This window comes from Anolis carolinensis, chromosome 6 (assembly GCF_035594765.1).
Source record: "Anolis carolinensis isolate JA03-04 chromosome 6, rAnoCar3.1.pri, whole genome shotgun sequence".
Classification (NCBI taxonomy): domain Eukaryota; kingdom Metazoa; phylum Chordata; class Lepidosauria; order Squamata; family Dactyloidae; genus Anolis; species Anolis carolinensis.
In genome coordinates, this window is record NC_085846.1 from 65,325,684 (window position 1) to 65,350,136 (window position 24,453).

At 38.6% G+C, this 24,453-nt stretch overlaps 2 protein-coding genes across 7 annotated transcripts in view; one reads left to right on the forward strand and one right to left on the reverse strand.

Moving 5' to 3' along the window:
* Positions 1-10,644, forward strand: part of zdhhc3 (zinc finger DHHC-type palmitoyltransferase 3) — a 52,554-nt gene extending 41,910 nt beyond the window's left edge. For all 4 annotated transcript variants that reach the window (XM_062958004.1, XM_062958003.1, XM_062958001.1 and 1 more), the window contains one exon: positions 5,228-10,644. In XM_062958004.1, coding sequence (XP_062814074.1) covers positions 5,228-5,467 — 240 coding nt within the window. In that variant the 3' untranslated portion in view covers positions 5,468-10,644. The remainder of the gene's footprint in view (positions 1-5,227) is intronic.
* Positions 10,645-12,189: 1,545 nt separating this feature from the next.
* The window catches only part of LOC100568257 (protein-glutamine gamma-glutamyltransferase 4), a 69,157-nt gene continuing 56,893 nt past the window's right edge, over positions 12,190-24,453 (reverse strand). For all 3 annotated transcript variants that reach the window (XM_062957998.1, XM_062957999.1, XM_062958000.1), the window contains 6 exons: positions 22,375-22,478; positions 20,253-20,504; positions 18,383-18,685; positions 15,596-15,765; positions 14,260-14,396; positions 12,190-13,093 (listed from right to left, as the gene is read on the reverse strand). In XM_062957998.1, coding sequence (XP_062814068.1) covers positions 12,952-13,093; positions 14,260-14,396; positions 15,596-15,765; positions 18,383-18,685; positions 20,253-20,504; positions 22,375-22,478 — 1,108 coding nt within the window. In that variant the 3' untranslated portion in view covers positions 12,190-12,951. The remainder of the gene's footprint in view (positions 13,094-14,259; positions 14,397-15,595; positions 15,766-18,382; positions 18,686-20,252; positions 20,505-22,374; positions 22,479-24,453) is intronic.

Genomic DNA, 24,453 nt, shown 5'->3' on the forward strand with positions numbered 1-24,453 from the left:
GTGAAATTCATTCCCTAGGGAGCCTTGCCTGCTGCCCAAGTGATCTATTTTTGGAACTTGGTGGAGACCTTTTTATTCTTCCAGACTTTTAAACATTCATTGAGATTGTTTAATGCACATACTTTGTTTATTGTGCTGCTATTATCCGTTTGTTGTTTTTAGCTGTGCTATTTTTGGGGGACGGAGGATGTTTTTTGGTTGATTGTTTTTATAAATCACTGCAAATATATCTATACTGAATTGTAGTTAATGGTGTTCATGAAAAGGAGTTATTATATTTATGTTAAAGAAATCCTTCTGTATTAAACCGAGCCCATCATTTTCTGTCCAAGTTGCATTAATATGTATCTGCAAATGTTTTCTATCCCATTCTTGGTCATTTTCTCTGAACAAGTAAAGTAAAGACAGGTATATTATGAATGGTACATGGGAGATTCCCAACCCAAAGATAGAGGATCCAGAAGTACAGCTTTTATTAACCACTTCTGTTGTGTTTATACTACATATAGTAAATGTATGTAGTTGCTCCGCTGCTTACAATTATGGCCTGCAAGTATGGTGAGACAGTTTTTTTAAATGTAATGTTGAGATTTGAACTGTTCATCACTAAACATAAGAGAGAAATTGGGAACAGTCCTGCATTGTTCTCATACAAGTATTTTGCAGAACTAGCTATAGTCACTGGTTTATACAGTCTAGATCAGGCCTTTTCAATCTGAGGCTCTCTAGTTTTGGACTTCATTTCCAGAAGTCTTGACCATTGAACAAGCTGACTAGGGCTTCTAAGAGCTGGAGACCCAAACGCCTGGAGGACTGCAGGTTGAAGAGGCCTGGTCTAGATCATAGCTGCACAATGGGCCTTGGCCTTTCCTGAAGGAAGGACAAATCTTGAGGTTTGCACATCTTCAAATATAACTTCTTTGATCACAAAACACCCTATTTAAATCTAATGTTCACCTTTTTTGACTAGATAACTTTGCCAAAATTAGGGTGCCCATTAGATACTCGTCATTCTGTAATCATAGTGCTGAGCCAAAACAAAAGGGGAAGCTGTTTCAGGAGCTCCTATTTGAGGGACATAATCTCTAATTTAATGACCATGGTTTAATGCTGTGGAATCCTTCAATTTGTAGTTTGGCAAGGCATCAGCATTCTTTGGCTGAGAAGGTTCAAGACCTTGTCAAACTATAGCCCCCATGACTCCATAGCATGGAACTAAGGCAGTTAAAGTGGATTCATTCTACATCATTGATGCATCCCAAGGTTTTATTTTCCATGAGTGGAAGCTTTGGTGCTCGAACACTTTTGTTTTTAAGGAAGACAGTCTAAGAATGCAGCAAATACAGTGGCCAAATTAAAAAAGAGTGCCCTTTTGGCTGCTGTGCATCACATTGGACAGCAAATAATTTTTTGGCCTTCAGGGTTTTAAAAACTGAGGTGGCATTAGATTTGTTGGTGTATTAAAGTAAATACAGTATACGCCTTTTCTACACTAGAGATATGTTTTTTGAAAAACCTAAAACTGGAAATAGAACCCTGGATTTAGTGAGTAGTGATTTCACAGTGTTGGAGCAATCATGGAATCATAAGATTGAAAGGGACCACAAGAGCCATGTAATCCAACCCCATACCATGCAGGAGTCCACTGCTAAAGCATCCCTAGATGTGAGCATCAAAACTCTTTAAAGTCCTGCAAAGAAAGAAGACTTTATGGCAGTCTGTTGCACTATAAATCTGTTCCTACTTTGAGGAAGTTCTTCCTAATTAGGTGGAATCTCTTCTCCATCTACATATAATAGTAAAAACATGCCCACCCCATCTTCTACATTAAGGGTTCTCAAATTCTGGTCTGAAAAGGTCTAGTGTCTTATATGAACAAAAACACAATTTCTCGGATTTCAAAGTGCCTCAACTGATAGTTGAGATGTGAGCAATAGAAAGAGTTCTGTGTAAAATGATATTGTGTAAATGATACTTTTCTTCTACACTTATTATTCATTGAATCCTGTTAAGACTAGGACTAACAGAGAAAAGTTGAGAAAAGTTCCTAATCTTGTTTTGTGACTTAAATTTACATGTGGACTTCCGAAACATTTTGATTGCTTTAACAGTCTTAAACTGGTCATTGCTATCGAGTTTCATGTAGAATTTGCATTGTAACTCGCTTCTCTAGTCAGAGCTTCCCCCCAACAACTACACATACAGTGGGACCACTTTAATCTTCAGGGATTTGGTTCCAAGACTTCATACAGATATAAAGATTTTGTTGTATTTTAAAATTATTTTTTTCTTACCTGCAATGGGTTGAACCTTTGAATGCAGAACTTGTGGATATAGTAAGCACACTATATTTATTAAACATGTTAAGGGTCTATATCAGTCATGGAGTATGCTCAGAATGCATCAATTATATTTGTTTGAAGTATTTTAAAAATATGTTTAAAACTTTTGCCAAAACATTTGTGTCCATTAAGTGTCTAAAATGAGCTGTATTGTGAATTAAATGAAAATAATGTATAATGCCTTGTCTTGAACTTATTTTGTTGGAATTTCACTACAAATAGTCAATGGTTTCTTCACACTGTTGCTTTTCACAAACATAATAGCCAGATAACTCATAGTTCATCTTGTTTCCCAGATCCTTCTGAACCATGATACCATTACCTGGATGGGAATCTTGGGGGCCTCCAGATATTGTTGAACTGCAATTTCCATTGTTTATTACTTTTGAGAGTTTTAGCTAAGGCTATTTGGGATTTTGTAGCTCAGCAACATTTAGGGGTTGGCATGATTCTAGAGAATCAGTGTAGTGTAGTTCATATGTTGGACTAGTATTTTGGGATAATCCCTTCTTGTGGCATGGAGTTACACTCTTTCAATCTTAGAGCAATAGCAAATCCCTTCTGAACAAATTTTGCCAGTGACATCCTATGATAGAGTTGCCGTAAATCAGAAATAACACAAAGAGAAACAATTCAGCAGTCTGACTTGTTCTATTTTTCTGGCCTTGGATACCTAAGGGAAAAGGTTGAACTATCTTGCAGCAATGTCATAGAAAGAAGGAAGTGGAACATATGACTCACTGACACAGAGTTTAACTAAGTCTTTTCCTTATTAACAGAGGCTTCCCTTGTATAAACTAAGGTGTAAAATAATGTTTGTGCTTGTGCACAGCTTCCCGCCTTTGTCATATTTTCTAATTCTGGGGTTGCCAGCTATGTTGAGTGAGAACCAGGCATAAAATCTGAAATAACCACAGTGTTACACACAAATAGTTGGTAGTCTGTATAACCCCAGCAAAACCTCATATTTAACTAGTCAAGGGGTGCATAGTTATATAAGACACTAGTCCTTTTCAGATTCTTCTGATGAATGTAGAGCAAGTTGTAGTGACATCACAGCATCATATTCGCCCCGTAAAATAAATAGATTAATGATAGTGTTTGAAAAGATGCATTATATTGACTTCTCTGTGTATATGTGAGTAGGCTCTGCCTCTTCTAACGTTTTGAATGGCCAGAGAATAAGCCTTCCCATAAGGTAAATGCAAAACTTAGAAAATCCATTGTTAAAATGTTTTTAAAAATGGTAAAGTTTAATTTGTTGTAAGGTGTGTGCTAGGACTTTCAATATTTAACTGTTAAGCTATTTAAAACATTTCGACCCATTTAAAGGTCCCCAGGTAATGTAGCACGGAGCCCCTGGTGGTGCAGTATGTTAAACCCTTGTGCCAGCAGGACTGCTGACCTGAAGGTTGGGTTACTGACCTGAAGGTTGCCGGTTTGAATCGGGGGAGAGTGCAGATGAGTTCCTGCTGTCAGCTCCAGCTCTCCATGCAGGGACATGAGAGAAGCCTCCCACAAGGGTGGTAAAACATCAAAAAATCCGGGCATCCCCTGGGCAACATCATTACAGAAGGCCAATTCTCTCACACCAGAAGTTTATCAAGGCACTCTTGACATGAAAAAAAGTTAATGTAGTATTAGTGTTTTTATAATACTAATACAAATAGCAACCATGGGTTTTAGCCAGAATCAGAAGAGGCATTCCTCATTTCCTCTCACATAGGATTGAATAGGAGCCTCCGGTGGCTCAGTGTGTTAAAGCACTGAGCTGCTGAACTTGCAGACCGAAAGGTCCCAGGTTCAAACCCGGGGAGCGGAATGAGTGCCCGCTGTTAGCTCCAGCTTCTGCCAACCTAGCAGTTCGAAAACATGCAAATGTGAGTAGATCAATAGGTACTGCTCCGGCGGGAAGGTAACGGCGTTCCATGCAGTCATGCCGGCCGCATGACCTTGGAGGTGTCTACGGACAACGCCAGCTCTTCAGCTTAGAAATGGAGATGAGCACCAACCCCCAGATTCGGACACGACTGGACTTAACGTCAGAGGAAACCTTTACCTTTACCTTAGGATTGAATAGGAATTTGAACATGGTGCCTGCTGTGACATTGTGAAGAAGTCTAAAAACAAACGAGTGTTTGTTTTAGAGCTATCTGTAGATGCTGTCACCTGCTACAACTTTTTGGCAAGTGTTTCTTTTATCAAGTGCCTGCCCTAATACAAATTCCGTGAAAGAACTGAAAAAATGTAGGGTGCTGCATAGGAATAATAGTGAGCATATTATACCCTGTTTCCCTGAAAATAAGACATCCCTATAAAATAAGACCTAGTAGAGGTTTTGCTGGATTGCTAAATATAAGGCCTCCCCCAAAAGTAAGACCTAGCAAAGTTATTGTTTGGAAGCATGCCCACCAAACAAAACAGCAGAGCATGCAGGATCGGTAAAGGTACATATCGTAGATTGTTGTACATGGAAATAATGGTAGTAACAAGAAATTCTTGATAGGATTCTGGTTATGCTGGTTTGTGATGACAACTACTGTACAGTATATAATAAATGTTCATTTTTTGTTCAACAATAAATGTAAATTTGTCTTTATCGAAAAATAAGACATCCCCTGAAAATAAGACCTAGCGCAACTTTGGGAGCAAAAATTAATATAAGACACTGTCTTATTTTTGGGGAAACAGGGTATGTAAAGAGGCTCTGAATTCTATATTCTAGACATTTGGTTTTTATTTCTTGGAAGAGACTTCATATCCCTGATTTTAAAAGAAAAAAAACCCCATATTTTTTACATGTTTGTGCTGTTCTAACAACAGAATCCCAAGTGCGGCAGTGCTTGCTTTCAATAAATAAATGCAAACTGTTTTGTCTCCTGCAGGGCATAGAACGGCTAAAAAAACAGGAGCCAACTTGGGAAAAAGTCAGCGGCTGGGAAGGGATCAAGCTGGCTTTCGGGGGTCAGTTGTCACTGCAGTGGCTCAATCCTCTTTCAGACCTGAGTTGCAAGAAGTCTCCGCCAGCTGGGACAGCAACCGTTGCTCCGTCTGAGATGATGGTCCAGGAAGCTTTTGAGCAGCTTTCTGATCAAGATGTGGTTATAGAAGTGTGCAGTGAATAACATAAAGTGCCTGTAGTATCCTGTTGAATTGTGTACACTTGAGGCTTAGCTTTAAAGGATCATGTTGCATGAAAGCATTGAGGTTTTACCATTTCTCTAGCTGAGGGACTCACTAAATCAATGCAAAGCAAGTACATTCCAAATGTTTTACTGCTGATCATCATTTAAGCAAAGTTCCATGAAGTTTATATAGAAACAATGACAAAGTTGATCATTCCTTTAAAAAATGCAATACAAAATACTCTTTCAGAAGCAAACTACAAAGCTTAGCTTAACTTTTCATAGTCCATTTGACTGTGTATTATGTTCTCAAGCAGTACAAAGAGTGGTCAAGTAGAGACTCTTGGATTGCTTTTTCAAAGAAAAGAGGAATTATACACATCATGTCATTATGAATGTTTATGTGTTTTTACCAAACAGTAAAACCATAGAATACAGTGAATAGTAACCTCACAAGCAGTCAACAATGGGATTACCATGAAGGCAATGACAAAATAATAATTGAAATGTTATATAATAGGTTAAGAAATTCAAACAAAGAACCAACAAATCTTACAAGTCCAGCTAAGTGACTCTTGGAAACCAACGACGCCTTGTGCTTATTTCTACTGAGTGCATTGAAAAATGGCTTTTTTCTTTTCCTTCCGGTGGCTACTCAGGGGATATTAATGTTCTATAACTAATTGTTTTTGTCCCAGACAATGGTTGTTTTACAACCAAAAGACTTACAAAGATTAAATGCTGTCGTCACTTCCTAGCAAAACCAGCACTTATTAAAATATATTTGTAAATAAAGGGTAGTTGAAATATATAGTTCAGACATTGGGAAATAAAAGCTATGTTTTGGCTGTTTATCTAGGAATTCCTTGGAATCGGTCAGTATACCTTTTGCCTAAGAGTGTCCGATTAATCTGTTAATTTTACAAATAAGTAAAGATTGTGGAATAATCTGTAATGGCCTGGCTACAGAACAGTGAGATTGTGATTAGTGGCCAATACCTGGAATGTGCATGTGCATTAGGGGTGTGCGAAACGGCAGAAATCAGTTCTGTTTTTGTTTTGAATTTCGAGTTTCCCATCCTCATCTCCCTGTTCTGTTTTTGGCAAGATTCTTCCCAAAACGGAAATGGAACTCCAGATCCCAAATTACGAATCTGAATCCCCCCCACCCACCCAAATCTCCTGGAATCGGAAAACAGAATGGATTTCTGCTGTTTTAGACACCCCTAATGTGCATGCATGGCTATTAGGTAAGACTAGTATAATTCAGTTGCTGTGTATCTTTAATAAAACTGTCACAAATGGGGGGAAAACTGACTTTTTCAGGTTCCTGTGAGTGGTCAGTGAGTGATAGTGTAGTATTATTTGGTTAGTAACCAAAGATTGATTCATAGAATCATTGAGTTGGGAGAGACCACAAGGGCCATCCAGTCCACAGTGTGGAAGGGAGACCACCGGGAACCTTATATAAAAGCAAGAGTCTGCATGAATTATATATATACAATAAGGAAAATATATAAAATGAAGAGTAGCTGAATGGGTTCTCTGATTCTTCCTCTTTAATTCTGGGTGCTTTTTATATTTTATTGAGGGGACACCTTCTTACCTTCTGGTGCTCATCGGTAGAGATAGCATCAGCAAGCGCCTTGAGCACCTCAACTGCCATTTCTTGTGAAAATACAGAAAATATAGGGGTGGAGGAGTCTCTATGACGAGCCTTGTATGGCTAGGATTATCAGGAGATTTTGGGTCGGTGTTGCTTAAATTTCAAGTCTCGCTTCCTATGTTGTATGTCAAAGCACTTCTGAAATGGGAGGCATTTTCTTGATATTTGTTATTGAGAAGATTGATTGATTTTTAAAATCCATCCAAAGTAATTCTCTGTATCTTAAGCTATTGTTGTCACTTAAAGCTTTACTTACGAAATTGTAATATATTTACATAAAAACCTGGATGCTAGTTTCTGTGTTGCAGAATGGGAGCTGAAAATCTTCCAAATATCTTTTGCTTTGAAGAGCTAGGAGCATTTTCACTTTTATGGTGATTGGGTGAATGTTGCTGGTTTGAAGGGAAATTAGGGGTGTCTCATAGTCTTATGGAAATTCATATGTTTTCTCCTAAGCTCCCTGTTTAAAGAAGAGGCCAGGTGAATGCTTGTGCCCATTTATCTCTGCTTTTTGTTTGTTTGTTTTTGATTAGTAATGATCATAATTCATATTTCTCATAAACAGTTTTCTTCTGAGTGTGACCATTGGCTTGTTTAGCTCAGAATGGTCTATTGACTAGTAGCAACTTCCTGAAAATTCAGCGTTTTTCTCATCACCTGTTGCCTGATCTTTTAAGAAGTACTAGAGCTATTAGGCATTAGATCTGGTTCTCCTTAACATGCAAAGTGTGTGCTAGTTTACTTGAGATGGAGCATTTCTCCCAACTGTAGAAGGGACCAATGAGCAAGAAAAAAACAACTTTTTGCTTGTATCAGATAGCAGAAAGGTAGATGTAGGTTCTCCAGTGTGTTACCTGCTAAGCTTAAGTTTAAACACTTGCTTGGGCCTAAATCGGAATATACTTTTACTTTTAGAAAGAATACTGAAAAAAACTAGGGTAAGGGAGAAAAGGTAATTCAGTCAATGGAAATTAGTAATTTAAATCATCCAAGCACTTGGGTTTGCACAAAAAACATTGTACCTTATTCAGAGTGGGAGGCAGTAGGGAGAGCTACAGACAGTAAACATCCTGGGTCTGGGTCTGTTTGAAATTGTGTTCAAAGAGGATTTTAATGTGAAAAATGCCAGTTGAATAGATGTGACAGATTCGTTGTAACTATGTCTTGAATTGTCTCTGTACACATAGCAAAACATCCGACCCTACTTCTGGCTTTAAGTAGAGATGCTGCCTTTTTAATAAAGCAAGGCTCTGCTATTTGTATTTAAACCACTATTGAAAAATGTGTCACAAGAGATAGATTCATTCCTGTGCCTGTTTGAGAGCTAGAGAGTTAAATGGGTTGGGGAGGGGGGCATACAGTACAACCTGCAACTAATGGTGATTTTTGGCTTGTATATGCTGATTGCCTAAAGGGAAAAATTTACTCTCAGCTCAATAATTAATTTCAACTTTGAGGTTCCCTATTGACTTCAGTGGAGCACATATTGATACTGTTGTCTATCAGGACATTAATTTCATTGGCATAATAGCCTTGAGAGAGGGAATACTGGAAGAACTGCTCATAAAGCTTCAAAAATGCTACACAAGAGTAAATTGCTCTTGTATTGTTTACTTCTTCAGACATGAGGGAAAATGTTCCTTTTTAAAATTTCAAGCATTGCTTTTTTAAATTGATCTTCATTTGTATTGTGTGCTTGCTTGGGAATACACATGGTTGTGATTTTTCTTTCTTTTGGTTAAGTCAGAACATTCTTTGTACATTCAAAGGTATGGTAAGACCCCTATACCAACAGAGTCTCTTGGAATTTGCTAGGTCCTTTGGGGGAAGTATAGCTTAAAGTCACCTGGAGAACCAAGATTTCCTAAAGCAGTGGTTCCCAACCTTTGGGCCTCCAGGTGTTTTGGATTTCAGCTCCCACAGTTCCTAACAGCTGATAAGGTGGCTTGGGTTTCTGGGAGATGAAGTCTGAAACACCTGGAGACTCAAAGGTTGGGAACCAATGTCCTAAAGAGACTGCAGATATGGCTTCTGCAGTAATGGGGATCTTACTGTATTGCAGAAGTTGTCTATTACAACGTTTTGATCCATTGGCAAAGAGTAAATTAACCTTGAAATGGAACGGAAATGGACTAACAATTGAGTAGACTTTGGGTATGGCATTGTCAATAGAAGAAAGGAGAAGTTACTTCCACTTCCAATATGAAAGGAGGAGCATCCAATTTGGGGAAGTTTCTCCTTGCTTCAGTCCTCACAGTTAGAGAAGGGACTGAAAGGTAGATACTGGAGAAGGTTGTTCTGTGAAAGGAACTTAGCTCAGTTTTCATAATGGGAATTAGCACCAAATCCACTGTGGACAATTTCCCTGTGGATTTCAACCATATTGCCCTTTACCATCTTATTTTGATGCCCAGCAAGCCCCGGTGGTGCAGCGGATTTAACTGCTGAGCTGCTGCATTTGCTGAGCAAAGGGTCAGTGGTTTGAATCTGGGGAGCAGAGTGAACTCCCACTGTTAGCCCCAGCTTCTGCCAACCTAGCAGTTTGAAAACATGAAAATGTGAGTAGATCAATAGGTACCTCTTCAGTGGGAATGTAACGGTGCTCTGTGCAGTCATGTCGACTACATGACCTTAAAGGTGTCTATGGACAATGCCAGCTCTTTGGCTTAGAAATGGAGATGAGCACCAACTCCCCAGAGTTGGACACGACTAGACTTAATGTCAGGGGAAAACCTTTTCCTTTACATTTACCTTTGATACCCAGCAGGAAAAGGCCTAGGAATAAATATGAATGTTAAATTCTTGTGGACTGCTTTTAAAAGGAACATTCTTGCCTGTGTTAAATAAAAGTGCCTTATTCATTCTCAAAACATTTCGTAAAGCTTTATGCAGCAGACTGAGATTAAATCATTTTTTAGTTCATGAGCTATGAACCAAAGCATCTGAACTCTTCCCCAAACATGTTTTGACATGGTTGTGCATCTACCGAAGAGCGTTTTAGGAGTAGAGCCTCAAAAGATCCTTTAGATTAAATAGCTTATTTATCCAGAATCCAGCATTTATATTATTACATCTCTTGCTGCCTATGGGAGTAGCTCCATGGAAGCCTTCTGCCTTGGACAACTCTATGTTTAGTATGTTAACTGTTTGCACTGGCAGGACCTCAGAAGTTGTTTGGGAGAAAGAAAATATATGTGTGCTATTAAATTAATCATGTGCGACTAATCACCCCATGCTTACTGTTTTAGACAAGTGTTATGTCTTTAAAAACACAGCCATTATGTAGGCAGAAAGGTGCCTTAGTTCAAAAACTCCAATAAATAATGAACTGGAACCCATCCTGTGGGGGAAATGTTGTGTTTTCATGTCCAGTATTGGGCTGTTTGGTCTGTTCTATGCAATTAAAGTGTATGCATTTACAAACCTTATGTATTATTTTTGCTCTTTGTATCTCATTTTTGACTTCCATTGAATAATGGTACTTATTAAAAAGTACACTATTTTGATCTCACACCGGTTGTCCTGTCTTTTAATCGTTTGTAGTGCCATTGAGGTGACTTTTTGTGAAGGTCACTTTTTATCTACACCAATTCTCTCACTACACAAATCCATAGGATTCAAAAAAAGTCACAATTCATCAGGTTTAAATTCTTGCTTCTGTGAAGGCTACCTATATTGTACTTACCCTTGCAGAACAACTCTACCAACCAGAATAGGCATGAGTGCAATTTATATAGATGTGTCTGAGAGTGGGGATGTTCTGTACGAACAATAAGTTCACTGTGTATTTCTATGACATATCAATTCACAACATGACTCTAGTCCTGCAAATGTGCTGCCCACTGAAATGTTCTTTCTGTAGTCATGCTTATTGATGGCCTGAGAGAGTGACTGAGCTTTCCCCTTATTATCTAATTAAAATAGGAATGTTTCTTTAACCAGGACAAAATAAAGAAACCCCCAAAATAATTTTTTTAAAAAACAAATGCAAATGCTGCATTTCTAAATTGCTTGCCCTCAGAAAATAATCTAGAGCTGATGTGGTCTATCCAATGCAATGTTCTGAATCAGCACCCCAAATAACCCCAGGAACAGGCCTAAAAATGAAGACACCAAGGCACCCCTGCTTCCAGGCACCACATGGAATGGTTCCACTCAGGGAGGAGGAGGAGGAGGAGAAGCAGCAGTCAGGAGGCTTGTCACGCATTTTGTGGGTAGTCAACTTCTCTGCTCTTGACATCCCCATTGCCATAGCACTATAAGAGGGTTTCACAAGACAAGCCGCTCTTTATAATGGTGTAGTAACTGTGAGGCTGCGAACCATATTTTAGTTTTCGTGGACCACTGGACCACAGGTTGGGAACCACTGCTTTATATGAACTAGTATAGCTGTAACAGAAAATGAGAGGAGTCACTAGTGCCCCACACAGGTTTTCACCCAGACACAGGCTCACTCACTTACTCATATATACAAAATCACATTCAGTAGTCTCACTTATCCAACATAAACGGGCTGGCAGAACATTGGATAAGTGAATATGTTGGATAATGAGAGATTAAGGAGAAGCCTATTAAACACCAAATTAGGTTATAATTTTACAAATTAAGCACCAAAACATGTTATACAACAAATTTGACAGAAAAAGTAGTCCAATACGCAGTAATGCTACATAGTAATTACTGTTTTTACGAATTTAGCACCAAAATATCACGATGTATTGAAAACATTGACTACAAAAATGCGTTGGATAATCCAGAATGTTGGATAAGCGAATGTTGGATAAGTGAGACTCTACTGTACATACATGTATTTTTTAATAATTGGGCAGATCCCCACACAAAGAGAACTTGCATTGAACACTAGGCATATGTTTTTGCACTATTTCTGATACAATTTCCCTATTATCTCATATAACATTTGTAAATAAAAAAAGTCCAATTTGTTCATCCACAGGATTATGAAGATTGAGAACTTTTGTTTCCGTCCCCATATTCTTCTTTAAATTTGCTGATGGAATATATAGGCAATAGTTGGATAGATAGGCAAGAAGACAAATGCTAGTGATAATCTTTATTTTCGGGAAATGTGTAACAAGGAAAGTTAAATACACAACCTCACTAGCAGGACGTCAGTTGTCCTTTTTGAGGTTAATATTCTAGTATAATACTAAAGCAAGTTTACACATTGCACACTGAAGAATTTCTGGCCTGTTAAAACTGAACAATTTTAGTGTGATATATAAAATATAGCATATCTTACAAAGTTACGGAGAGAGAATAGAAGGCTGTATATAGTTTTGTAATACACTGAATAGATCTCTAAATGATATGCAATTAGAAAATGTCAGAATTAGCAACTGGCAGATCTACTTAGAGGAGCAAAAGGAGTAAACGTATTATTTGCTTTATATCAGAGTTAGGATTTTGGTGGCCTTTTAGATGTTTGCTGGACTACAATTCCCCATGTTACTTGGTCATCCTAACAATGATTGCTGAGAGCTACAGTCTGACGATATTTGGAGGAATACACAGTTTTTAGATGTCCATTATAAAAAACTCACTTTTGACATTCTATCACTCCAGTTTTTACAAATCACATTTTCTTCAACCATGAGCTCTCAGGTCTCTAAATATGCAAGAAACATTTAAATTATCTCTATTATTTTCTTAATAGTTGGAATCAAAACAGCTATATGCTTAAATCACTTCAGTTATCACAGTTCGAACATTTTGTCTGTGCTAGCAGTACTATAAGCAGTGTCAAAGAAATGCATCCATACAGCTCTACTGACACTCAATAACGGCACTTGGGAATGCTCTACTTGGTAATGCAGATCATCTTTTCTGTTGTTATCCCTCTAATCTGGTTGGATGTCAGTTTGGCCACAATCTTCTTCAGCCCAGTCTTCCTTGGTGCACACACTATTTTGCATTTAAATATTCGTCCAGGTGCTAAGTCCCTAAGAAGGACAAAAATGTAGGAGAGAACATTATTAAAGTATCTCTTAATGGGCTAGATTATGTGTAGATTTCCAATTGACATCTGTATTAAACAGTAGTGGACACATATAGATGAATGACCTCTGAAGATCTGACACAAATGAGTCGCACTTCGGGGTGAAAAGTGGATAATAAGAATGGAACAAATAAATACCATAACTTAAGCTTCATCATACAATCACCCCATCACATTCTCTGGAGTTAAGGATGCAGTACCCCTATAAAAGTGAGTTATTTTTTGCCTGAAAGAATACTTATCTAGGAATCCCAAAGTATTCCAGTGCAGCCCTATGGTCAGCTTCCATCAGAAATTGACCATAGAATTGTGCTGAGGGATCTAATGATTCTAGAAGGGTGTTCTGTTTAGGGATGTCTAGATCCTTCAGCAAGACATCATGGCCAGCTTCTGGCAGAAGTTGATTATAAAGTCAACACTGGAGGACCTAAAGGTTGCTAGTGACCATAGTTGTTAAATCTATGAGTTATCGAATCCACAAAACCTGCAAATGTGGAAGGTCAACTGTATCCCATTCCCTGGCCTTGTCTACAGTCTGGCCATGTCCTATGATAGTTATCACCATAGGTTTTGGGCATTGTTCTGAGTTTTAAATTGTTCTTTTATATACTTTATGTTTTACTTATGCTCTGTTTTAGGCACTTTCTGCCATATGTAAGCCACCCCAAGTCCCACTAAAGCCTTCCAGTATTTTCTGTAGGTCATGAGAGTTCAGTGTGTTAAGATTAGTTCAATTCCATCATTGGTGAAGTTCAGAATGCTCTTTGATTGTAGGTGAATTATAAATCCCAGCATTCAAATTTGGGCGTATCGGGTATTTGTGCCAAATTTGGTCCAGTAAATGAAAATACCACATGCATATCAGATATTTACATTATGATTCATAATAGTAGCAGAATTACAGTTATGAAGTAGCAATGAAAATAATTTTCTGGTTGGGGGTCACCACAACATGAAGGAGTGTATTAAGGAGTCACGGCATTAGGAAGGTTGAGAACCACTGCTCTAGATTCAATCTTTCAGTTAAGCTCTCAAGGCGCAAGAGTATGCTTAGCCAAAATGACACTGGAGACTCTAACTGACATCAACTCTGACCCACATCCTCCTTACCCTTGATCAAATGTTTCCATCGTAAAGAGACCCAGGCCTTCAACATGCAGTTTGCAATTTTCCAGGGAAATGGACAATGTGTTCTTGAAAATGAATGCACAGGTAAAATCTTCGTTAACCTTTGCACTTTCTGCCATCTGTAAAACAAAGATGGGTCACAGAAGAACACATTAAATGAAATAAAGTGCATCAAATGTGTTAGCTAATAAGCAGCACAATAACATACACACAAAATTGTATCTCCCAGTATGAGCCTAGCCAAATTTTAAGATCCTTGGGTAATGATTTTCTCTTGGGATCAATACCAATATAGACCCATTTAGAATAGAATAGAATAGAATAGAATAGAATAGAATAGAATAGAATAGAATAACTTTATTGTCATTGTACATTGTACATTAGTAAAATCTGGAACAGCTCCTGCGCCAAACTGATTTGGGAGTCACCAACAGTCTAGTGGTCAGTTTAGAGGTCTAGATAGTCTGAATCAATGCCACTCCTTTAATGGACAATCTGAGACCCAAAGCTGTTTTCCAAAGTCGCCTGTATATTTCATATTCTCACTGAGCTCATCTATTCCCTCTCTTCTAGCAGGTTGAATGAGATAATTATTTTTTTAAAAATCAGACAACCATCTACTTTGTCTCTAATAATAATTTTAATAATAATTAATAACTTATTAATAATTATTAACTGCAAAAGGCCACCCTACTGGGATCTGCACGCATCATCCGAAAATACATCACACAGTCCTAGACACTTGGGAAGTGTTCGACTTGTGATATTTTGATACGAAATCCAGCATATCTATCTTGTTTGCTGTGTCATAATAAATTAATAACTTTATTATTATATCCCACCACCACCTCCCCAAAGGGACTCAGGGCAGCATACAAATAGCACAAGGAGCCTAAAAACAACATAAAAGTAAATACAATGTAAAATACAATAAAATAAAACACATGCAACATATAAAACATCAATTCAGACTCAATTAAGCTGAGATTCTCTAATCGTTTCTAGAAAACTTCTCCATTGGTTTGTTTATTCCATTTGCAGTTCATCAACATTTTTTTATCATGGCAGAAGCAACCGCTTCTGGTGTGGGAGAATTTACTATCTACAGAGACGTTGCCCAAGGGACGCCTGGGGGGCTTCTCTCATGTTCCCGCAAGCTAGAGCTGACAGACAGGAGCTCACCCCATCTCGCGGATTCCAACTGCCAACCTTCAGGTCAGTAGCCCAACCTTAAGGTCAGCAGTTCAGCTGGCACAAGAGTTTAACAATTATGCTTTATACATATTAAGTATTGCACTGATTTTCCTTAATGCCTTACCTCCACTTTGAGTGGGGGATACTCAAAGTTGAAATACAGTTCCTCCATGAACTTCTCATTTGTTTCTTGAACATCCGCAATAATATTGATCTTGACCAGAAGTTCATCCTCTACGACCATCAATGTCTTCATGTAAGCATCAGCTGCTATTTTCAGAGGGATCTCAATAACTGTACCAAAACAAAGAAGAGACAGCTAGAGAGAAAAATGTTCTGTAACACAAGTAAGTGTCTGCTTACAGATGCCTCTTACTATAGCATGACTCCTTTTGTTTGTGAAGCAGAGATATCAGGGAAGTGGGAAAAGATTAAAAAAGAAAGCGAAGCTCCATTCATTATAATGATGTTTCGCCAATCCCAAATGGAAAGAAATACAAATAAAGTATGAGAAGAATGAAGAGGATATTGCAAATAGAGGACCCGGCAGGGTTGTGCAGCTATGAGGGAGAGACTCACTTGATATGACTATGAAATCCACAGATCTAGTGAAATACTATGCATACTTGCGTATAAGTTGGTGGCCGTTTTTTTAAAAAACTTATCATCATTCTGCTCCATCCCAAGTGCCCAAATAGCCCTGCGTGCTGCTACATTCAGCTCAGGTTGAAAAATAAGTTCCAGTTTTGGTAAACGAGGAATAATGGAAGGGAAGTGTGTTTTGCCTCTGCTGCTTGTCACTACCGTGTTTCCTCGAAAATAAGACAGTGTCTTATATTAATTTTTGCTCCCAAAGATGCACTAGGTCTTATTTTCAGGGGATGTCTTATTTTTCCATGAAGAAGAATTCACATTTATTGTTGAACAAAAAAATGAACATTTATTATATACTGTACAGTAGTTGTCATTACAAACCAGCATAACCAGACAAACTGTGAATTCTATCAAGAATTTCTTGTTACTATTATTTCTATATACAACACTCTATAGTACGTACATTTACCGATCCTGCATGCTCTGGTGTTCTCTTTGGCAGGCATGCTTTCAAACAAAAACTTTGCTAGGTCTTACTTTTGGGGGAGGCCTTATATTTAGCAATTCAGCAAAACCTCTACTAGGTCTTATTTTCTGGGGATGTCTTATTTTAGGGCAAACAGGGTATATATACACTGGATCCCTAATAGAGGCAGTTTGCTTTCCTTGCTTTTTCTCCAGGCTGTATTCTGTTCTTTTTCCTCATTTATTTTCCTTTCCCTACCTGTATTTGTGTAGCTGCAGACATTTTAAAGACCAGAAATACAATCGATTCACCCATAAATCGTAACTCCTCAAGCAAGCAGACCCTCTTCTATTTAGCTCTAAGTAGCGTATATACTTGAAGATAAGCCGAGTTTTTCAGCCCTTATTTATGAGCTGAAAAAGCCTCCCCCGGCTTATATTCGGGTCAAGGTCAAGCCAGCAACGGAGCCTGGAGGCCACAGTATGTTTTCTTTTCCAAAACCTCCCTCCTCTGCTTCTCCTCCCAGGCTGGTTATCATATTTTTTGAGAGAGAGACAGAGAAGAAGTGAATGTTGTCAAAAGCAAAAGGAGAGTGTGAGAGAAACCCTTGCAAGCCAGATTACATGGGTAGAAGGGGAAGGAAAAAAAAGATATTCTTGCAAATATGCACGATTCATTACTACTATTACTACTACTATTATTATTGCAAGAACATTTGAGAGAAGTTTTAAAAAGCCTTTTCTGACTACTTTTAGAGTTTGAAAAAGGGAGAAAGAAAAGAGGTGGGAAAAGGCAGGAGAAAAGAGGACAAAGTTGTTTTTAGGGGGGCTTTGCTTGCATTTCTTCCTTGGGTAAATGCATGCCCCAAAGCTTCTAAATATTTATATAGATGTTCCCCCTACAAATACATTAATATATGAATTTTCTCATTATATGTTTACAGGTCTTTGCAAATCCTATGTAAATATAGATAACTAGAGATTTCCATGTACCTGTATATCTGTTCCTATATGTATACATTAATTTTATATATGAACTTTATATGAATTTTACCCTCACATGTTTGCAAGTGCAGAGGGAAAATGTGTGTATGCGCGCATGCACACACGCACACACAGATGTCTAGATAGATATAAACATTGATAAATCGGGCTTGCAAATATTGCAGGAGGAAAATGCACATAAAGAGAGGATTTGCAAAGGTTTCAGGGGGAAATACACATGTGAAATTAGTATATATAATGATAGATCTATATCTAGCTCTGCATTGTTTATGTAGGCATTATATGTTTGCCTGTTACTATGTTGGAAGCTGGCCTGAGTCCCCAGGGGGAGATAGATAGGGCAGGGTACAAATGAAGCTGTTGATGATGATTATTATTATTATTGTAAAGTTATTGTTGCTTTTCCACTTATAGAGTTAGTTTACTGTTTTTCTTTGAAATACAGTAAATATTCAAAACATTTAACCCACTGATGCCTCAATTAATGTAATTTTATTTTTGAAATTTACTAGTAGCTGCTGCATTTCCCACCGTCGGCTTATACTCGAGTCAATAAGTTTTCCCAGTTTTTGTGGTAAAATTAGGTGCCTCGGCTTATATTCGGGTCGGCTTATACTCGAGTACATACCCTCTATGTTCCCTCTATGCATTTTGTAAAAGAAAGGAAAAATTTGGTTATATGTGGTGACCTATTCATCCTCAACATATCCATGGATCAAAGCAAAAGCCATAATTTTGGCCTCAAAAGCTGCTCTTAAATTATACATGGGGTTGCCTTATCTAAGAGTAGGCAACTTTCAATATAAAAAAGGCAATACCTTTCCTTGTGGTAGGATTGTATACACACCTGGCTTGCCTTCTGTTTTGATTGTCTGCTTCACGGTCGCAAGGCTGGCCTCTACATTCCCAGTGTATGATTCCAGCTGGCAAGAGGCAGCAAAGTTGATGGTCCATGTACCCAGAGAATCGTTCCTTACAACAATATTCAGCTCAATGGGTTGCCCAGGCCATAGTGCTTGGTCCCCTTCCGTCCCAAGTTTTAAGTCAGATTTGACAGAATCCTGGGCAGATGGGTCTTCCAAGGTGCCCAGATTGCAAGACTGAAGATAGCAGCAAGCAGTTTCCACAGCTTTCCTTTCCTCAGGAGACTCTGAAAAAATAGGAAATGGGAAAGCAACCAAACATGAAATCATTAGCTACAACTTCATTTGCTACTTGTCTGTTCATTTTACTAGGATTAGCAACCTACCCATCCCTCAAAAACTAAAAATACGCCATTATCCACAACTCTAGGTAAAAGATTTCATATGTATGTCAATCTTATCTCTAAGGATTACAATATGACCTAATTGCAAGTCACAGATAGAATAGCCTCATTGAATATATTCCTAAACTGTTAGTCAAGATTTATCTTGATCCTTACTCTATTTGATTCAAGTTGCCATATTACAAGTCTGATTTCAAGTCTGGCTTTTGGATACCACCCCCATTTGATGGGATTAGGGGTGCACACAAGTGGAAAAACTGCAAGATAAAAATATGGTTTTTTTTAAACTTAAGACAGTGGTTCTCAGCCTGTGGGTTCCTAGATGTTTTGACCTTCAGCTCTGAGAAATCCTAACAGCTGGTAAATTGGCTGGGATTTCTAGGAGTTGTTGGCCAAAATACCTGGTGACCCACAGGTTGAGAACCACTGGCTTAAGAGGACATCTCTCCAGGAATCTCTAGGTCATCTAGCATAACTTTGTGGTCAACTTCTGCTACACGTTCTTCACAGAATCATGCTGGAAGATCCACAGATACGTAGAGAAGAGTTGTATCTAGGAATCTCTAGGTCTTCCAGTTCAGCTCTATGGCAGAAGATGGCCATATACTCATGCTAAACAATGTACATATGCCTAAACAGAACGTATTAATTCATAAATATTCAAATCTGCAATAGTGAAACCTGCAAAGGCTGAGAACTGACTATCATGGATGTGCATGACTCAAAAAACCCCTGCTTTGTTTGTCTTAATGACATTTGTGTGACTGCCGTTTTGATTCTAAAGTGTTTTGAAAAAATCGTAAGAAGTCCAAGTCAGATATATTACAGAGTTCTGAAAATTTACGAAGTTTTTTGTTATATTATTTGCCCATTTGTGTCAATGGGGCACTAATGGGGCTCCTCCCTCCCTCAGTTTTGGGGCTATCAGGATGAAACTTACTACAATTACTACAATGTGTGCTACTACAATTGTAGCACACATTTACCACTCTAAACCCTCCAAGTTTCAGAACATTTAGCTCATCCACTAATTTTTAGGATATTTTTGAAGTTTTTACGAACAACATTTTTTTAAAAAAATGTTTGTACGGGGGAGGGGGCACTGTGCAGTTTTTGTAACACAGGTCGTGAGTACGGATTTCATGCATCTCTTATGACTTTCAACCCTCTTACGATTTTTTGCACAGCCCTACTGACTATATATGTTAAATGTCTAAGCATATGAGGTGTCCGCCATGTTGACTTCACACATCATATTTAGACCTAATACATTTTTCGTTATTATTGTAATTCTGGCCATCCCACTTGAAAACATTTAAGGGTCCATAAAAAACCTAGATCAGGCAGTAAAAGCAATCCATAAATATTCTGCATTAAATCTCTAAGTTATGAGTGCATATGGGAAATAATTCTAACTCCTCTGACACTATGAAGTCAATGTCACAGTCACCTTCTGGATATTTGTACTGATCCGTGATGTCTTCCCGGACGTTCTTCCCAACGGCTTTGGTGCTGATGCTCTTCCCTATCACCTTGGTTTCTTCGCGCAGCTTGATGTATTTTTCTTCGCCCCCCTCATTCTTTACAACCCAGTAGACCTTGTCTGCATTCACTTCAGCAAACACAAACTTAGAGTCATAGGGAAGATAGACTTCTCCCTTTTTTATTGCACTTATTGGCGTAGGGCCACACTGGTAAATCCCTATAGAGAAGAATGAATATTAATTTATTTTTGTCTCCATCTGTTTTGAGAGTCCATGTGCCTATCATTTAGTGATAACACGTCTCTTCAAAATTCAGCAGCAGGAAGATAATAGCAGTAATTTAATTAAACGCTACAGTGTCCAATTTGCTGTTTCCCATTGTCCCACACATCTATATTTACTGGTGCTTGTTATCTACAGTGTTGCACATTTATGAAAGTACAACCTTTACGGACCTTTAATAGTTAAAAAGCATGAAAGCTAACTGGTAACTAAACTGGGAAAAGTGGCCATCACACTGTATTAGACACACAAAATATCACTCCGTGGGTTTGTTAATAGAGATAAATAAGCAAATCAAGATACATCTTACACATAACTGGGCATGGAAATATATGGTGCACACTTTGCTGTTTGCTGCCAGAAATTATGTTGAACTTAAATACCCACGTAAACAAAATTAGGATATGACTTGCTTTCCAAAGGTTACTAATGATACTCCCTTCCCCATTTTTCATAATTTCTATGTTCTCCTGACATTTTAGGATTCAAAGTTAACTCAATCACCTCTTGCTCTGTTGGGTGCAAGAGTTGCTCAATGATCCTAATTTATTTTGTATTTTCACAAGTGATAGCCATGGTTACAACTTCCATTCTGGTAGATACTGTCAGGAATCTTGTTTAATTTCTCAGAAACAGAGGCTAACATTAGCTGATGAAAAGATTTCCATCACTTTGTAAAGCACAGTCTCTCTGCCAAGAGAGATATCTTGAGGTTAAGGCCTAAGACAGGGGTCCTCAAACTTTTAAAGTGGAGGGCCAATTCACAGTCCCTCAGACTGTTGGGGGGCCGGACTATGATGAAATAGTCCAAAATTAGGATTGTTGTTGTTGTGTGCCTTCAAATCATTTCAGACTTGGGTCAACCCTAAGTCTAAAGTTTAGGACAGGGGCCAGGGTAGATGACCTTGGAGGGCCACATCCGGCCCATGGACCTTAGTTTGGGGACCCCTGATCTAGACGATCTCATAAGACCATCTAGATGGTCTCATAAGACCATAGGTAATGAAAGGGACCATCAAAGGCCATCTAGATGATCTCATCAGGCCATCAGAAGACCATAGATAAGGAAAGGGACCCTCAAAGACCATCTAGATGGTTTCATAAGACCATAGGTAAGGAAAGGGGCCCCCAAAGGCCATCTAGATGATCTCATAAAACCATAGGTAAGGAAAGTGACCTCCAAAAGCCATCTAAATGGTCTCATAAGGCCGTAGCTAAGCAAAGAGACCTTCAAAGACCATCTAGATGGTCTCATAAGACCATAGGTAAGGAAAAGGACCCTCAAAGGCAATCTAGATGATCTCATAAGACCACCAGAAGACCATAGATAAGGAAAGGGACCCTCAAAGACCATCTAGTTGGTTTCATAAGACCATGGGTAAGGAAAGGGACCCTCAAAGGCAATCTAGATGATCTCATAAACCCATAAGTAAGGAAAGGGACCTTCAAAGGCCATCTAGATGGTCTCATAAGACCACAGGTAAGCAAAGAGACCTCCAGAGACCAGGTAGAATTAGGTCAACTCTAAATCTAAAGTTTAGGACAGGGGCCAGGTCAATGACCTTGGAGGGCCGCATCCGGCCCCCGGGCCATAGTTTGGGGACCCATGGCCTAAGACCTTGCCAGGAAGCTGTTAGTTCACTTTAGCACCAAAAGTGGGGACTCTATGGGCTTGAAGCAGCTGTTGGGAGTTGCACGGAATACCAAACAACCCATTATTTAAAATAGTGGATATAATGAAGATTTCCATTTAACCAGTTTTTAAACTAAAATGTAAACTTTGACTTGCTTGTGATCAAGTCCTACCTTGGCTCACTTCCTGAGGTGTGGCATCAATTGCCTGCCAGCCATCAAAGCCCTTTGGCAGATCTGGCCTTTTCATCCAAACATCATTCCACACGTGGAAGTTCCTATGGACAGATAAGGTTCGGTGGTGAAAATAGAAAAACCTAATAACTGTAGCTTCATATGTTAAATCAATCTACTTTGTGTTCAGAGGTGTGGTCATTGTGACCCTCCAAATACTTTTGGACAACGGTGACTCCTATGATACCTCACTATGGGTTGTGCCAGATAGGGGTGGATGGAAACTGAAGTCCTAAAATCTCTGAAAAGGTGGGAAAAGTAAGGACTTAGCAAAGTTTAATGAAAACACCAGAGAGTGGAAGAAGTTGCATCAATTGTCATATGAATAAATTTCATCAGGCTGTTGTTTCTTCAACCAAGTGTCCTCCAGGTTGAAGAAAGATGAGAAGTAATTCATCTCTCTAATGTCTTGGGTAGGGGTAGATTCCTGTCCTGCTATCTAAATTACTTGTCAGAGATGTCTCAGATTGAAACTGGAACCTCCCACATGCCATGTCTGTACTTTCCTAAGCAGGTTTGAAAGAGGTAAGTGGCTTTCACGGTGCTTTCAGTGGAATCTGCATCAGAGGTTTTAGAGAACAGAGGAGAAACAGGAGGAACATAACATTGTAATCAATGTGAGACTGGCATCCTCTTAGTGACATGCAAAGGCATAAGATATTTTAAGAGCTGTTCGACAGTGGAATAAGCTGCCATAGAGTATGGTGAAATCTCCTTCTCTTAGGTTTCTTAATCAGATGGGGATTGGTTGGAAGTGCTTTGATTTTATACTTCAGCCTGGCAGGAGGTTAAATTGGATCACTCTTGTGGTTTCTTTCAACTTTACCAATCTGTGAATCTACCCTTAGCAAAGCCCACTTTGGACTCAACTCCATTGTCTATATTAGTCTATGGGATTACAGCCAGATTCTCTTCTACGCCTTCCATTCTCCACTAGCAATGGAATGGGCAGGGCAGTCGGAGGAGCGGGGTAAACAGATCCTGGATCTACATTGCCATATAGTCCAGATTATCAAAGCAGATAATCGACATTATCTGCTTTGAACTGGTTTATATATATGATTCTACACTGCCATATAATTCACTGCAAAGCAGGTAATCTATACCTCACAACCTCTGAGGATATCTGCCACAGATGTGGGCGAAATGTCAGGAGAGAAATCTTCTGAAACATGACCGTACAGCTCGAAATACTCACAGCAACCTAGAGAATCTGGATTTTATATGTCAGTATAGATGAGACCCGAAGTGGTGAGAGTCAAGCTATGGTGGAGTCCTGTACACAGAATTCTTTTACTGTGCTTGACCATGGAGGATTTCAACCTGATACCTGTACTCATGGCACCAAAGAGAGATAATAATGGCAGGTATATGAGGTATATCTGTTGAGTACGGTTGTATGAGGTTTGGAGAATAAAATGTTTCAAGTACCAGGGAAGAGCAACTCTATTTACTAGGCATGTGCGATCCATAAAGAATGGTTCTAAACTGTGTTCAAAAGTAAGGCGCTTTGTTTCTGATGTTTTTTTCCAAAAAAAATTCGGGTAAAAATTTTGTAACTTAACAAAACTTACAGATCTTCATAAGTATTTCATTAATGTCAACTGCAATTGCGCAATAGGGAAAACATCACTGGCAGGGAGGATACTTCAGGGGCTCCTCTCTCCCTCATTTTTGAGCTATCCTGATGAAACTTGCTACGGTGGTAGAACACATTTACCACTGTTAGTCCACCAAATTTCAGAATGTTTCACTTATCTATGGATTTTTGGCAATTTTTTTAAAAAAAATTAAATCAACATTTTTAAAAAACTACAAGAACTAGCTCCTTGAATTTTCTATCCAATGACACAAGATAACAGGGGATCATTCCCCCCAACTTTTAGAAATACTAATACATCTACTAATTTTAGGGATTTTTTTTTAAGTTTTCAGAAAAATGAACTGTTTAGGGGGAGAAACAATTTTCTCTCTCCTGTCCTGATTGGTGCATTCTCATTCTGAGGCATACTGGGAAAT